General features: G+C 59.6%; 1 protein-coding gene across 1 annotated transcript in view; it reads left to right on the forward strand.

Annotated features, from left to right (window-relative positions):
* HS6ST1 (heparan sulfate 6-O-sulfotransferase 1) overlaps positions 1–16,124 on the forward strand; it is a gene marked incomplete at its 5' end in the record, with an annotated part of 43,882 nt that extends 27,758 nt beyond the window's left edge. Inside the window, 4 exons of the mRNA XM_079709880.1 lie at positions 12,389–13,354; positions 14,823–14,877; positions 15,195–15,351; positions 15,747–16,124. Coding sequence (XP_079566006.1) covers positions 12,389–13,097 — 709 coding nt within the window. The 3' untranslated portion in view covers positions 13,098–13,354; positions 14,823–14,877; positions 15,195–15,351; positions 15,747–16,124. The remainder of the gene's footprint in view (positions 1–12,388; positions 13,355–14,822; positions 14,878–15,194; positions 15,352–15,746) is intronic.
* Positions 16,125–16,455: the final 331 nt, after the last annotated feature.

Consider the following 16,455-nt stretch of genomic DNA (forward strand, 5'->3'; position numbering starts at 1 on the left):
GAGCGGGGCTGGAACCAGAGGAGAACCTGTCCGGGAGGCCCGCCCCGCATCCCACAGCCAAGGTGCCCAAGTCCAGGGCTGGGCAAAGTCCAGGACTTTGGCTCTTCCCCTCCCGGGACGGCCATCAGGAAGACGGTCACAGCTGCTGGGTAAAGTGGTTCGTCGCAGGGCTGGTTCTTCCTCCCTGCAGGTCTGGATGTGTTTTTTCTTTATGCAGACCACTCTGACTCTTAATTAACTCACTGTACTTTAAAGGAAATGGATCGTAAATTGTGTCCATAGTTTAGTTAAAAATACCAGCACTCCTGACTGTTGTTTGGCAAGTGGTCAGCAAGTGGCCAGGGCCAACCTTGCCAGGTGACGTGTTCATGTGCCTTCTGGGGCCTGTGGCTCAGCAGGTGACCGGTTCTCCCCAGGCGGTTACAGGCTCCGGAGGCCTGAGCTCCAATCCCAGCACTGCCACCAGCCAGCTCTGTGGCCAGGTTTGCTGTTTAACCTTTCTGGACCTCAGTTTCCTTATCTGCAAAATGGGAATATTTTCTTCCTATAGGGTGTCTGGCAGTGTCCAGGATGACCAGGGTAAAGCCTTGAGGGTTCACTAAATTAATGCAGTTATTACTGAACCTCTGCTACCCCAGGCCTCGCCCCAGACCTGGCTGGCCTCACCGCTGATCGTGCCTGGGTCCTCGTGCATTGGTCCTGGAGTATATGGTTAGGTTCAGAGACCAAGATAGGGTGGCAATTGATTCCTCTCTCTTTGAAAGGAGCCCAGCGTAGGCAGGGCAGACAGGTGGTGCAGCCGCAAGAAGCACCAGGAACCCAGGCTCTTCTCTGGCCCTACCATCCCCAGAAAGCAAGGCTTCTGCTTCATGGTCCAAGACGACTGCTGGCCCTCTGCAGTCACATGCATGCTGCAGCCAACAGGAGGAGAACGGTGGGGGGGAGGAGGTGTCTCTAAGGACATCCTAATGGCCGAGCTTAGTCACACAGCCACGCCTGGCTACAAGACACTTCCTGGGCTGCTTCCTCCTCAGGGATTTCCATGCTGTTTCCTAAACCTGTGGAGCCACCTGGGGGCCCACGTGAGCGCCGCTCCCAGTAGCTGGACTCTCTCCCCGCTGTCTGTAAGAATTCAGCTCCCTGGGTGAGCCAAGGAGGGCCTTCCCACCTTGTTGGAGGTGGGCAGGGCAGGGAGCAGAATTGTGAGGCCAGCTGGGCCCCAGCCTGAGGGGGGCACGTGCCTCCGGGCGTGCCCCCTGCTGGGGAAGGACGGCAGGGCTCCCGTGCCCAGGTGGCCTTGGGCCGGCATTCTCCTCGCCACCCATCCAGCTGGGACAACCAGCGAGGGGTCTGCGCCCGCCCCAGAGCTTCCATTCTGGTCCTGCCAAGGACTGTGTCCGCTTTAGGCTCTGCCTGTCCACAGCGCAGGGGCTCTGGGAGGACTGGCCCGCCTGTGTGCACACTGCACCTGACCACTGATGCCGCGGGGCTGCTCTACCAACCCGGGTATTTTGGGAAGCAGAGTCAGTTAATCGACAAAAATAACAGCTATGAGTTCACAGCTGCTCTGTGGACACGTTGCCCAGGAAGAAAGGCCTGAGGCGACTCCTACCTGCCTCTGGAGAGGGGCTCCCCAGCCTGCACTGCCAGCTCAGCACTTGCTGATCTGGGTTTTTCCTGCAGGTACCTGGGAGGGGCGCCGTGCTTTGGTGCAGGGAGGTGAGTGCTGGCCAGAGCCAGTAGAGACGGTCCGTTCCATCAGCTGGTCCACTCTCGTGCTGCCCGGGATGGTCCAGCTCCCCAGCCATGCCTCTCGGAGCAGGGCCCGCCTCTCCTCCCACCGGGCCCCTCTCGCATGGGCCCGCACTGCTCACTTAGCCGTGGCGAGGAGAGGGAGGTGACACAGCTGACAGCTGCTGGGCCCTGCCCTGGGGAGCTGTGCCTGCAGCCCCTTCCTGTGACAGGAAAGGGAGGACGCAGCCAGCCCACATGGGCACTCAGCTGCTTCCATCTCACCGTGAGAATCAGAGCTAGATCAGGCTTGGGTTTTTTCTAAGGCCTCAGATCCCTCATCTGGATTCTGTGCTGCGTTGTTCTATGGCGTGAACTGCGCTCTCGGAGCCGGCCTGACCCACATGCAGCACTGTCTAAGGCCAGGGGACCATCGCGGGCAGCAGGCGCTTCCAGGCCATGGGCTCTGCGGGGCACCTGGCCTAGGTGAGCAGCGTGCAGTGCTGACGAGGGCCCAGCTCAGTGACCTGATGACCAAGGTGGTTCACGCCATGACCTCCCGAAGGGTGTCATCTTCTTGCTGGGAGGGGGACCCAGACCTTGGTGAGCAAGCCGGCACCCCCACCCCTGGATGCTCCCCAGGCCCTGGGGTGGGACGGTCATCAGAGCAAGGCTTTGGGAGGCTCCTGCACACCTGAGCAGGCCCCATGGCAAGTTCTCCCCAGGGTCCTCCCTCTGAAGTTCTGGAGACCTCACAGAGTATGGTTTTTTTGAAAATTAACCGTCTGGATACTGGCTTCACGGTGTGGCCTCTGTCCTCATGAAGGGACTCCTGGTCCCTGGGAGACCACAGTACAGAGTTGGGGTAGAGGGGGCCTCAGGTACCCCTCACAGAGTTTCCCTTGCTGCCCTGGGACCCCAAAGCTCGTCCTGGGGGAGAAAGTGGCAGTGAAGCCAATCCCCCTATGGCATTAATTTTTTTTCAGTGACTGTATATCTGGAAGTAATACAACAGTATTTCTTTAAAAAAAAAAGAAAAGGTTGTAATTCTAATGCTAAATAACAGTGTCCTCACCCGCAATTAGGGAGCTGCAGCTCTGCTAGCACTGGTAGAAAAATCCACCTTCGTTTCAGGGTCTGAGTTTGTTCCTTGAGTTAGAACCTTGTTCACAAAAGCCCCGCCCTTGGAGCCCCCAGCCCGGAGCGGAGGGGGCAGCTGGCATCCTATCACAGAGGACACGTGAGCACAGAGCTTGCAAAGCTGGCCCTTTCTGATGGCCTTTTTGCACACCAAGCAACAGGGATGTTTTATAACCTTTATTACTTGATTTCAGTTACGTAAATGACGTGTGCTCACTGCGGGCAATACAGACTATATAAAGAAGAAAATGGGGGTTTTTGTTTTTCTGTTGTTTTTTTGGGGGGCTGCACTGGGTCTTTGTTGCAGCACACAGGCTTCCCTAGCTGTGGCACGCAGGCTCAGTAGTTGGCGGCGTGTGGCCTCAGAAGTTGTGGTGTGTGGGCTTTCTAGTTGTGGCACGCGGGCTCAGTAGTTGTGGCGTGTGGGCTCTCTAGTTGTGGCACGCAGGCTCAGAAGTTGTGGCACACAGGCTCCCTAGTTGTGGCATGTGGGCTCAGTGGTTGTGGTGCATGGGCTTAGTTGCCCTGTGGCGTGTGGGATCTTAGTTCCCTGACCAGGGATCGAACCCATGTCCCCTGCATTAGAAGGCGGATTCTTAACCACTGGACCACCCGGGAAATCCCCAAAAAATGTTCAAGTCACCCATTTGGGCATATGAGTGTTCACTGAACTTTCAACTTTTCTTTAAGTTTGAGTTTTTCGTAATAAAATGTTGGGGAAAATCCATAGTTTCGCTCTTCTGAGAGCCACTTAATAATGCCTTCTGTCTCCGCACAGGTAGGCACAGGCCCTTGTGTGCACCAGCAGCCTTGTGAGCATCTGCGCCCTTGGCTGCAAGACCATCTGCCGTGTGTGTCTGCCATTGACTTCTGCGTCTGTGCCTCCTGTAATGGCCGGCGTGCCACCAGCATCCTGCAGCAGACTTGCCACATCTCAGCCCTTCTCTTTAGAGCAGACTCCTTCTGGAAGCGTAATTGCTGATCCAGCCCCTCAACCAGCCACAGAATTGTGCACCCATCCCGGCTCTCCCGGCTCCCAGGAGGAGGGTCAGGGGTGGGGTTTGGGGCAAAAGAGGGAAGCTCCTCCAGCCATGGGTGTGACCCGAGGGAGGGGAGGGGCCGTTTCTGCTTCCAAGCCTTGCATCAGCCACCCACCTCTGCGAGCCCGGTTTCCTCATCATCGATAAAGTATGCAGGATACAGAGCGGACCTCCCAGTCGGGACTGTGGGCTCAGACTTGCCCGATGCCCACAGCAGCGGGCAGGAGGAGGAGGGGCTTCTGAGGACAGTGAGAAGGGCCCTCTCCCTGATCCCAGCCCTGCGGCAGGACAGGCCCCCCAGCCCCTGCTACTCAGCCACCTCGCAGCTGTCACCTTCCAAGGAAGGAGTGCAAAGCTGCACCTTGCAGAATTTTCCCAGAGGCCGTCTGAGAGTTTGTCATCAATAAAGCAGGGCTTCCTGGCTGCTGGTCCCGTGAGAACTCAGACTCTTAAAACTTTAGAGCTGGCCTCTCCCTGACAGCAGCGTTTGCACCCAAGAACAAAACACATTCCTTGTTCACTAGGATGTACATGATTGTGGGATGCACCGAACCAGGGCACACAAAAATGTCAGAACAGCCAAGGTCACAGAAAGCATTAAACAGAGCATAATTAAATGCAAGGAAGCATGACGCGGTCAGTTCACGCGTGGGCTCTTGGGAGTGGCTGTAGACCGGGCAGGCTAGAATTGTTTCACGGCATGAAGTTTCTTTGAAGTCCTATGTTCTGTCTTTGAATCCATGTGAATTTTGCACTCTGTGCCACTTCCCGTCTGAGCTTGTTTTCCTGTAAATGAACAAGACCCTTCTCTGTCCGGCCCCGCCTGCACCTCAAGCCTGCACTGCCCCCTTCTCAGGTCATGAAGGGCTGTGTCCCCACCGTCTCTGAGAAGCCTTCCTGACCTGCCCCGTGGGTGAGCGGTGCCATTCACCACCTCCCGCTGCCCTTGTTGGTTCCGCCCCACGCAGCCCAGAGCACGCTAAGAGCCCTGCCCGCCTCTGAGCCTGGGCTTATCCTCTGTGAAAGGGGAGAAGTGCCTGGGTCCCGGGCTCTGCCTGGCACGTCGCAAGCCTGTTGGCTGTGGCCACTGGTGCCATTGTCAGGGCCCTGGGGGCATTGCTGGCTTATGTCCTTTGCTGTGCGTCCATGGAGTGCCAGGACAGGGCCACAGGCTTCCACCTCCTTCCTCACCCCATGTCCGCCCACCCAGCTGCAGCCGTTCCCACTGTGGCTCCGCCCACTTCCCAGGGGACAGCCCCCAGCCCAAGGAGTTCCGTGGGCAGCTTGGGTGCTGAAGGCAGAGGTACTGAGTGTGAGGCCCCCTCCCTGTGCACAGGCCGCACGTGCACCCTCGGCCGAGCCTGGGCACTGAACACACTCCCGTGGCCACCACCCAGCCCACGGCGGGGCAGCGGGCCCTGGATGCCGTGGGCTGTCTCCGCGCTGAGCAGGGCACTGCGGTGTCCCCAGTACACAGGCCTGCCTTCCAAGAGCTTGCCCCCATTGGGGTGAGAGGGTGGGGTGAAGACCCTGGGGAGAGGGATGGCGCATGGTGGCGGCCCGAATGACCTTGCACACAGCTGCAGAGGGACGACCTCATGCCACGTCCTGCCGCCAGCAGTGGACCGTGTGGGGTGCCAGCTGGCTGGCTAGATGGTGGGGAGCAGCCAGTGGTGGAAGCTTCAGAGGAAGAGGTGTGCGCAGGGCCTCCTTGTCATCCCTCCGGCCCCAGTGTGTGCCCCGCCAGGGTGATAGCGCTGTGAGTCCTGCCCCCGACTCACAGGCAGGACGGTCTGGGCTGGGGCGTGCTCTGTGCCGCTCCCTGGGTCTGTCCTGGGACGTAGCAGGCAGCCCTCTCCAAGGAGACCGGCCCTGGAAGTTGGGGTGCAGTGAGCTCCCGCTTAGGCCAGGATGTGGGTTAGGGCTGTGCTTGCAGAAGTGCCAGAAGCCTCCCACCCTGACAGCATAATTTGCCCGACAAGTCACTAAATAGGGTCCCTGGTCTCCCGCGTTGGGCTTGGCAGCAGGAAAGGGGAGCCCCAGGGGTGGGGCGCACTGTTTGCACCCCAAGGCCCTCCTGGACGGGAAGCCGGCCATCAGCTGGGAGCCCCAGCTCCGGAGGAGCTGTGGTTCCTTCCCGGAGGCAGGAGCGGCTGGCTCACTATCATGTGGTTAGTTCACAAGCCACAGGGCGGCCCCGCCTGACCCAGAAGCCTGGCCACCCTCACAGTCCCCAGAGGTGATGCCCCCAAGGGGTCCTCCCCTCCCCCGTGGAGCCCCTCCCTCCTCACATTAGCATGTAGGAAGGGGTCAGGGGTAAGGAGAGGGCTGCAGACACCTGGAATTGGCTGGCACAGAGGTGGGAGGGGAAACCAGACGCTTTGAGGAGCTGAGGCTCCAGGTTTGGCGAGAATGCTGGTCCACCTGCAAGGCCAGCAGGGGCCTCGCAGGCTGCCCTGGAGAACCTTGGTTTTAAAACTGCTTTCCTCATCACACAGAGTTTGGGAAATACAAAAGAAGTTGCGTGGACGTACATAGGGAATAAAGCACAAGGACGCACCCTCGCTTCTGCCTTAAGCACAAGGGCGTGATCAGTGCCATGGACGCCACCACGGACTAGCGCGGTCCCTGCCTCCCCCGCCGCCACCCCCCAAGACACCGAGGCTGAGCTCTGACTGGAGGGCTTCTGTGTATCACCTCATCACCTTTTTCTTTTCACTGTTTTCAGTACGTATGTACGTACCACTAAATAGCATTTTCTTTGGTTTTATTTTTAGCAACTTGATAAACCATATCGTTGCGCTCTGTTACATTTTCTTCATTTGCATTCTTTCTGCAACATCGTATTCATCATATTTACCCGAGTTGCCGTGAGTAGCTGTAGTTTGTTCCTGTTTGTTGCTGAGCAGTGTTCTGTTGGAAGAATATACCCCGTTCGTGTACGCATGCCTCTGCGGCGGATGTTTGGGGCTGTCACCAGCAGAGTGCTGTGGACTGTCTTGTCCACATCTCCCAGGGCGCATGGACGAGGCTTCCCCATGATGTGTGCCTAGGAGAGGACTGGGGCGGGGGGAGGAGTGTGAGGGTCACGGGGTGAGTGTGTGTGCGCCTTCCGCCTTCCCGTGAAGTCACTCCACGACAGCTGTCCCAGTAAGCATTTGTCAAAAGTTGGCCTTGCGGGCTTCCCTGGTGGCGCAGTGGTTGAGAGTCCGCCTGCCGATGCAGGGGACACGGGTTCGTGCCCTGGTCCGGGAGGATCCCACATGCTGCGGAGCGGCTGGGTCCGTGGGCCATGGCCGCTGAGTCTGCGCGTCTGGAGCCTGTGCTCCACAACGGGAGAGGCCACAGCAGTGAGAGGCCCGCGTACCGCAAAAAAAAAAAAAAAAAAAAAAAAAAAAGTTGGCCTTGCCCCACCGTGTTTCGCTGCTCCAGTGGGTATCACGTGGCTGAGCGTGCTGTTCCCTTGATGACTAATGAAGAGGAGCGCCTCTCCAGTTTCCACATTGTTTTCGTGTTTTTAGTTACAAGAATTCACACATGCTTCAAGACAAATAGCTCCAAGCGGTTGATGATAAAAACCAACAGATCTACTTTTCCTTTCCAGCGTCCCCAAAGGACCTCTTGCAGCTCTTTTTGGTAGTCTTCATGTATTGACTTCCATGTTTCTGAGTCGTGTATGGTGCTATTTCTTGTTCCATTGATTTAAATGTTATCTGTGTACTTTCTGTTTTGATAGATGAAGTGTTCTTATACCCTTATCCTTCTCCACACCCCACCCATTCTCCAAGGAGAGTTAAAGCTCAAGTTTTTATTCGATCACTTACCACTGTTTATATCATGAAGTCTCTAAAACCATTGTTTTCTTCTGAGCCTAGTGGCATACTTCATTTTTTTTTATGTAACTTTTCATTTTTCCTAGAATTAACGATTGTCCTACTTTTTTTTTTTTTTTTTTTTTTTTTGCAGTACGCAGGCCTCTCACTGTTGTGGCCTCTCCCGTTGCAGAGCACAGGCTCCGGACGCACAGGCTCAGCGGCCACGGCTCACGGGCCCAGCCGCTCCGTGGCATGTGGGATCCTCCCGGACCGGGGCACGAATCCGTGTCCCCTGCATCGGCAGGCAGACTCTCAACCACTGCGCCACCAGGGAAGCCCAGCCCTATTTTTACTTGCTTTGTCTTCCATCTTCATAGACTCAGTTTTTTCCAGGTGATTCCAAAGATCTGCCATGTACCTACCATTCGGTTTTTTTTTTCTTCCACCAATGCTGTTTTGTCAGGTCATCTGTCTGGGCCCCTTTTTCTGGAAGCCCTGTCCCTCTTCTCCTGACAGACCCAGCGGGATGCCCAGTGGACATCTGGGATCTCTCCTGGGTTCAAGCTCCTGTGTCCCACACTTTTTTTTTTTCTTTCTCATCTACTATATGAGATACATACTCCAGTATCTTCCTAGAGCAGGATTCACAGAAAATACATTTCCCAAGCCTTCACGGGTGTGAAGCTTGGCTGGGTATGAGATACAGTTGGTCTGTTTCCCGTCAGCATTTTGAAGCCATCACTTCATTGATTCTTAGCGTATGGTGTTCCATAGAGAAGTTGAGTCCCACTCTTTACGTGTTCTGGTTTTCTGTTCACGTGCTTCATGGGTCATCTCTGTAATCCTGGGTCTGGTCTCCATGTTCATTTGCTGGACAGTGGGCGAGTCACTTCGCTCTAAATGAATTAAGTGCTTGACTTCTCATTGTTTCTTTCATCATCTCCTCCGCCATGTCCTCCCTGTCCTCCTAATGGAACCCTTGTTGGTGAGCAGTTGGACGGCCTGGATGGGCAGATCCTGCTGGAGGGTGAGAGGCAAGAGGCCCCCTGTTTGTGGGCGACCCCAGATGTGAGTGCAGGGGGAACTTCGCTCTGGGGCAGAAACCCTGAAGTTTCCTCTGGGGGGCAGCTGGGGCAGAGGCTGGGTCCCCCATGAGCACGCAGGCCGTTGTTTGGCCCCCTGCCCAGTCCCTCGTGTCTCTGAGCCATGAGCGCCTCCAGAGAACACACACCTGGTTTCGTCCTGGGCAGGGAGCTGCCTGGACGTGGACGGCCGGTCGTCTGGGGGGTCTTCTGCCTCCGCCACACCTACCCTCTGCTCACCTTCGACCAGTGCCCTGGCTCCCCCTTCAGTGGCCGGTAAAGCCGCCCTGTCTGCTGTCGTGCCTAACGGGCTAGAGGGTGCAGAGCGCGTGAGGCGGGAGCAGGAGCTGCACAGAGGGCGGCCGGGGCACAGGCCTGTGGCCACGGGTGCCTGCCGTGCCATGACAGCGGAGCAAGCAAGGGCCGGGGGGGACCGGGAGGCGGAGCTGGGGGTCAGGCGCATGCGCTCCTGAGGAGGCCAGCCAAGTTCAGGGGTGCGCACCCACAGGGGCTCCCGTGCCGTCCAGGCAGGGGCGGGGCGGGTGCTGCGCAGTGACCGGGGGCCGCTGGCCCCGCACACAGGGTCTAGGGTCTGCCTGGACCCTTAGTCTCCACCGCAGGCCGTGTTGGGAGCACAGAATCGGTCACCATGGGCGAGCCCCTGCTCCTGTGCAGCCAGGCCAGCATCCAGGGACGCAGCGATGAGCAAGGCCACCCCACTCAGCGCCCATGCGGTGCACAGGGGAGCCACGGGGTCAGCGTGATCCCAGGGGCTCCGGGGGGCTCAGTCGGCTCTGGCTCCAGCACGCCGCAGGGGGGCTAGCGGCCCCGTCCCCCTCTCAAGGGCGCATTGAGATCTGTGAGGGTCTGGGGGGCAGCTGGACTTCTCCAAGCCCGCACTCGTGGTGGGTGGTGACAAGTGCTGACGCAGGGCTCCAGGCCTACGTGACTGCAGAGGCCTGCGGGGACACAGACGCTGGGGCAGGCGCTGGTGCCCCGCTGGGCACAGTGAGCTCTTGCCCTCAGAGGTCACCTTGCAACCAGGTTGAACCCTGAGTGGCTTCGGTGGGGCCACGTAGACAAATCTTTGTCCGCTGACACGTCGTACTCTGGTTTTCTGTGTCCAGGAGAATCCACCCCGCTGGCCTGCCCGTGTGTGTGCACACGGGGTTGGGAGGGCCGAGGACAGGACAAGGGACCAGCCGGGCTCAGCAGTGGACACGGTGTGTGCCAGCAGCCTGCACGCAGCACTGTGTTTGTCCACGTGTGTTTCTAGGTGTATCTCTGTGTCTGCCTGTCGTGGCCTCTTTAGAAGCAGTTGTCGTGGTCAGGATTTATAAATGTCATATACTAGGTCTCTAGAAGGCTGGCCCTGCGATGAACTGACCTTCTCGTCCTGGCTACATTGAAGGTCTTTGTCACCGGTCCCAGTCCACCTAACCAGGGTCTGCAGAGAGGGGCCTGGCCGCCCGCCCTACCCAGTGCTGAAGCCACTGGGGGTCTCCAGGTAGCTGCCTAACCTCTCAAGGCTTGATTTCCTCCGCTGCGGGGTGCTGAAGGTGCTGTGTGAGAGGCTTGCCCCGAGGCACCTTCTGTCTTGGACCATCTGGCCCCTCCCAGTCTTGTCCCCAGGGAGGCACCACGGCCATGCTTAGCGCACACACAGGAACCAGCTCCCCGCCGCCCCCTCCCTACCGCAGGGTGAGCTGAGAGGTCAGTGGAAAGTTACCACTGTGACAAAAGCCCAAGAGGGAGCCGTGTCTGCAGGACGAGGCTTCCCTGGGAAGTGGCTCTGGCTGAGGTCTAGGGTATGAGTCAGAGTCAGCTGATGAAATAGAGGGAGGACACAGTTCGTGCAAAGGCCCTGGGGTGTCTTCTTGGGAGCCAGCAAGCGGGGGCGGTCCCAGTGGTCAGAGAGGAGCTGGGAGGGCACAGGTGGGCCTTTGTTCTTCTCCCAGGGGCAGCCAGAGCCACCAGGGCACGTTCCACAGAAGCTGGGGGAGGGGACCACACTGGGGCTGCCAGCCATCCCCACCCCACCCCAGGGGCTGGGACGTGACCGCCTGCAGAGGCCAGGAGCGCGCTGTCAGCACCTGGGCTGGGGCAGGGCGTGTGAGAGCTGACGGGAGCCCGAGGCACAAACAGGAGAAGCCGGGCTTCGCCCATCCTGCTCTCTCCTCCCTGCGGACTCCCTCCCCCAGCCCCCTGGGTGCCCTCTGCCCAGGCCTTCTCCCGCTGTCTGCCATCCCCCTAAGGCTGGGGTGACCCCCAGTGGTACCCCGTCACCTTCGCCCTTGCTAGTTACCATGCCCGCACCCCAGGGCCTCCTTGCCCCCTGGGAGATGCGGTCAGATCAGGGCACTGCCAGACCCTGCGACGTGTCTTGTGCCCCCGTGGCTTCCCAGAGGGCGGTGTGAGGGCTGCTCTTGTTGGGCCTCAGTGAGGAGGGGGCAGTGTGGGTGCAGCTTCCATGTTGCCGTCAGGCAGGGGCCGGGGAAGGGGGATGGACCCCCCCAGGGGTGGCGTGTGGGACCCAGTGGGCCCCTGCTGCCCGCTTCCGAGGACACTCGAGGCTGCCCGCCCCAGGCCCTGGTTCCCCTTGGCCTGGGACCTGCCCCGCCTGCACAGGCGGCTGCTCTGCCAGCCCTGGAGGTGGGGCTCCGAGAAGAGCCGCAAACCCCCCCTGGGGCGACCCACGCCCACCAGGCCCGTCACAGTTGCTGGCACTGGGGCCGATCATCACAGCACACCCTGCAGGGACCTGAATCACCCCGAGGGAGCGGGGAGAAGGGGTCACAGCCCTCCTTGAGTCAGGTCTCCCGTGGTACGGATGGATGCCCCTTACCCACAGCGTGGGGAGGGGGCATCGGTGCCCAACTCCTTGGGGGCTAGAACAGTTCCTGGGAGACGATAAAAATTATGAGTTACGGCTCACCCCGGGGGCTGGGTGGTCTCCTGGTGCCCTTCCCCCACTGGACCTCCGCAGGAGCCTGGGGTGGAGCGGGCCCAGTGGGAGGCCCTGACCCAGACCTGCCATGCAGCCTGGGACTGTGAGTGACTTTTCAGTGGCCCCTTGGGCTGCACCAAGCCTGCCACTGTGCCAGCTCTTTAAACGTCCGTGTGGACTCCGGGGCCACTCTCCTCCACCCCCTGCAGGGCAAAGTCAGGTTGTCCCTCCCAAGGTGCGAGCAGGCAGGAGGGCACGCCTGGGGCTCGGGGGAAGGCCCCAGAGGAGACCCCGGGCCAGGCTTCAGGAAGGCACCAGGGCTGGGCCCTGCAGGACACTGCAGCGGTCACACTCGGCATTGTGGTGGTGGCCTGAGACCTTTGCAGGTTACATCACATCTCACGCCTGGATTTCTCATTCAGCAGTGGCCCTTTGGAGACCTGAGATGTGATGGCTGATCTCAGAGGTGAAGCCACCCCCCGGGGGTCCCATAGCCTAGACGCTGAGCAGAGCCACCCGACTCAGGGCTGCAGCCTCCCCACTCCTTCACCCCCCCAGTGGTCCCTGCGTGCCCCACCCCCGCCTGGCACCCCGGCCTCACCTCCCCTCCCCCCGCTCCCCGTCTCGTTGCAGGAAGTTCTACTACATCACCCTGCTGCGAGACCCCGTGTCCCGCTACCTGAGCGAGTGGCGGCACGTGCAGCGAGGGGCCACGTGGAAGACGTCGCTGCACATGTGCGACGGGCGCACGCCCACGCCCGAGGAGCTGCCGCCCTGCTACGAGGGCATGGACTGGTCGGGCTGCACGCTGCAGGAGTTCATGGACTGCCCCTACAACCTGGCCAGCAACCGCCAGGTGCGCATGCTGGCCGACCTGAGCCTGGTGGGCTGCTACAACCTGTCCTTCATCCCCGAGGGCAAGCGGGCCCAGCTGCTGCTGGACAGCGCCAAGAAGAACCTGCGGGGCATGGCCTTCTTCGGCCTGACCGAGTTCCAGCGCAAGACGCAGTACCTGTTCGAGCGGACGTTCAACCTCAAGTTCATCCGTCCCTTCATGCAGTACAACAGCACGCGGGCGGGCGGCGTGGAGGTAGGCGAGGACACCATCCGGCGAATCGAGGAGCTCAACGACCTGGACATGCAGCTCTACGACTACGCCCGGGACCTCTTCCAGCAGCGCTACCAGTACCGGCGGCAGCTGGAGCGCCGGCAGCAGCGGCTCCGGAGCCGCGAGGAGCGCCTGCTGCACCGGGCCAAGGAGGCGCCGCCGCGGGGGGACGCCGAGGAGCCCGGCCGCGTGCCCACCGAGGACTACATGAGCCACATCATCGAGAAGTGGTAGTGGCGGCCGGCGGGGGCAGGTGGGACCAGGCAGACTGACCGACGCACTCGGCCCCCAGAGCTCCGTGGGCAGAGGACCCCCGTCCGCTCGTCAGAAGACGGACGAACGGTTGAGGGAGGGGAAGGGGTGCGCCTGGCGGGTCGGTTCTTCCCACCCTCCCAGGCCGGGACTCTGAGCAATCAACGTGGGAACCCACTGGGTCAGAGGGAAGGGTGCTCGGAGGACCCCCCCGACCAGGCCTGCAGGGCTGGGAGCAGGTACGTCCCCGCTCTCCCGTCCTCGCGGTCACGACGGCCACAAGTTTGAAGACTAGAAAAATCCAGTGCGGTGGAAGGCGGACCTGCCAGGCCAGATGTGTGGTCACGCCCACCAGGCACACGCCCGCTCCCCACCCCACCCCCGCAGGTAGCTCAGCCTCCAGGGAACCCCCGGGCCCCAAGGCCTGCGTGGAGACACGGCAGCCCTCCGAGGTAGCCTCAGGAATGGAGCTCCCAGCTCACCCATCTTCAGGGTCAGGGCCCACCCCATCTAAAGCCAAGAAGACTCTAGTCCAGCCCCTGGGAAGCCCACTCCCCTCTCTAGCCCAAGGTCAAAACCCACAGTGTGGCTTCATGCTTCGGGTCAAGAGATCAAAGCACATCACCTGGGGTCCCCCACCCCGTTTTCCTCAGTCCCCAGACTGAGGGGCGCTGTGGGGAGGTGGTCCCCATGCTGCACTGCCCCCTTGCATGGGTGGAGGGCATCCCAGGAGTAGGAAGGCCGTGGGTGAGGATGCGTCCACCTGTGTCCAGGCAGACCTCCCAGCCAGACCAGCTCAGACAGGAAGGCGGACAGAAATCAAGAGCTCTCCCTGCCCGCATTGTCCCTTCTGACCCTCTGGGCTTTGTTAGTGGGCTGCCCCCAGTCCCAGGCCCATGACTTGGACGTTTATGTGGGACTTAGACCCATTCCTCCCACAGCCCCGTGTATAAAGTTCAGTCAAGCCTCCGTTGGCTGGAACGCTGCAGACCACAGCCACTGCCCACGAGCCATACTTTGGGGCCATGGTGGTTCAGGACAGCCAGGAAAGGGTGCTCGGGCTTTCAGATTCTCCTCCAGGATTGGAAGAAACAGCTCTGGGTGGCTCCCCTAGTACCCAGATACACAGCCCCCCGACCCTGGGCTCTCCCCGCGTTTTCCTGCACCCTTGCCCCTACCAGCTGGTCAGGTAGCTGCCCCTACCTACCAGGTTCCCCGCAGCCCTGCAGATTGGAGAAGCCATGTTCAGTCCATTGTAGACACTTGCCCCAGGCCCGTCCCTCCTGTGCTCGAGGAGGCCAGGCCAGCATCGCCTCTGGACGTACACCCCCCCACACATGAGGCCCGAGACCTGGTTCTGGGGAGCTGAGTGTGAGCCCCACGCCCGAGGTGGATGGGCATCCCGTCTCCCCAGGAGAGGAAGCACACGTGCCTGGCAGCTGCAGGCCAGATTCGAGGGTGGTGAGGGCCCCGGGCCCCCGGCAGCCTCATGGGCAGATCCTGCCAGGGTTCCCTGCCCCAGGTTCCCCTTAGCCACCCTAGCTGCCCTCCTGTGGAATGAGGGGGTGGGAGCCGAGACCCTTCCGTAAGCACCGGCAGGGTTAGGTGGCCACCCAGGAGCCAGCAGCTTTAGTCTTTGCTTGTCTGGCCTGAGCCCGCCCCACCCCCCGCCCGCCAGCTTCCTGCGCTGACCACTTCATCTTGCAGTCCAAGGACAGCGCAGTCAGCAGGCCCCCGAGAGCGGACACATCATGCTGAGGAGGTGAGTGCTCAGGTGGCTCTTTGTGAAGGTCAGCAGGGGGGTCTGCTCCAATACTCATTTGGGGCGGCCGTGCTCCAGGGAGGAGGGCGGGACACGTTCACGAGAGCTCTGGGATCTTGCACAAGCACCTGCGACGCTAGGGGTTTGCTGTGGCCTCCCACCGGGAGGAGAGCTGTTGTGCGTGAGCCCCCCGGGCACCTGGCCAGTGGCCTGGCTCAAGCAGCCCTCCCCAAGGTGCGCTCCTGAGGGTGTGGCCGGAGTGCAGGATGTGTTTTGTACATAATGGAGTGTTTTAACTCATGGCCCGTTGTCCCAAGTCCCACGGTCTCCTCGGTTTCTTCACTGCATCTGGAAGGAGGTCCTGGCCCCGGCCAGCATCCAGGCAGGGGTGCCAGTGACAGCACCAGCTGGCAGTGCCCCTCGGCCACTTGGGTCTCCCGTCCAGCACTGCCGGCTCAGGACGCCTGCTTTGAGGTAAAGGCTTCTTGTGCCTGCAGCATCTCCTCCAACACCACGGGCTGGGGCTCCAGGGAAGGGCTGGCCTCCCCAGGGCTCTTCCGAGGGCTGAGGAACAGTAGCAAACGTGCAGTGAGCGAACAGCTCCCTGCTCCCACCACCCCAGGCCTTCGGTGTCCTCTCTCGGAGGAGGCGTGAGGGACGAGAGAACTGTCCAAGCAATGAGTCTGTGAACGTTTTGGGAACTGGAAGAGTTTCACTTGAACCCAGGAGTGTTTAAAGCTTTATTTATTTATAGCTTCTTATTAAAAAAAAAAAAAAAAGTGTTGAGAAGAAACCTTTTGGTGACTCATACAAAAAAATGAGTTGATGATGGAAATGCAAGTCATAATCATCTAATTGTTTTTGTCTAGGTCAAGATGAATGTTAGCAGATGAAATAAACCCTGAAAAGGAGCGCTGGTGTGTGTGGTCTGTGGTCACATAGCAACGCGCCTGGCGTGGCGCCGTCCCGGTTTGATTTTTCGAAATGAGCATCTGTGAGCTCACAGGAATCACACAGGAGCAGACGGGCTTCCCTCAGGAGGAGGCGGCGGCCCAGTAAGAGAGGAGTTAACACACTGTGTCACTAAGCCTTGCTTTGTGAAAGTAAGAAATGTGACTGTCACCACCGCAGAGAATAACTTAGGGACTTCCCTGGTGGTCCAGTGGTTAGGACTCGGCACTTTCACTGCCGAGGGCCCAGAATCCATCCCTGGTCAGGGAACTTAAGATCCCACAAGCCGCGCGGCGTGACCAAAAAAAGAATAACTTATCAGTCATTAATTATAGGACTTGAAAAGATGAGGCCCGCTTAAGGGAAGACAGAGCAATGCAGACATCGTGTGCTTACTTTCTGAGCCTCCTTCCCCTCAACTTTCATTTTGAAACATTGCAAACGACAGGTTGAAAGGGTAGGTCGTGGACACCATATACCCTTAGCTGAGATTCCCCTGGATTAACGTGTCACATTTTGTTATCCTGCACTCCCACTCGTTTTCTGTCTCTGTGCACACGCATCGCACGCATGCACGTGGACACGCACATTTTTCTGAAACATTGGAAATCAGTTGCAGTCCCCAGA

The sequence above is a fragment of the Hyperoodon ampullatus genome (assembly GCF_949752795.1).
Source record: "Hyperoodon ampullatus genome assembly, chromosome: 8".
In the NCBI taxonomy this organism is placed as follows: domain Eukaryota; kingdom Metazoa; phylum Chordata; class Mammalia; order Artiodactyla; family Ziphiidae; genus Hyperoodon; species Hyperoodon ampullatus.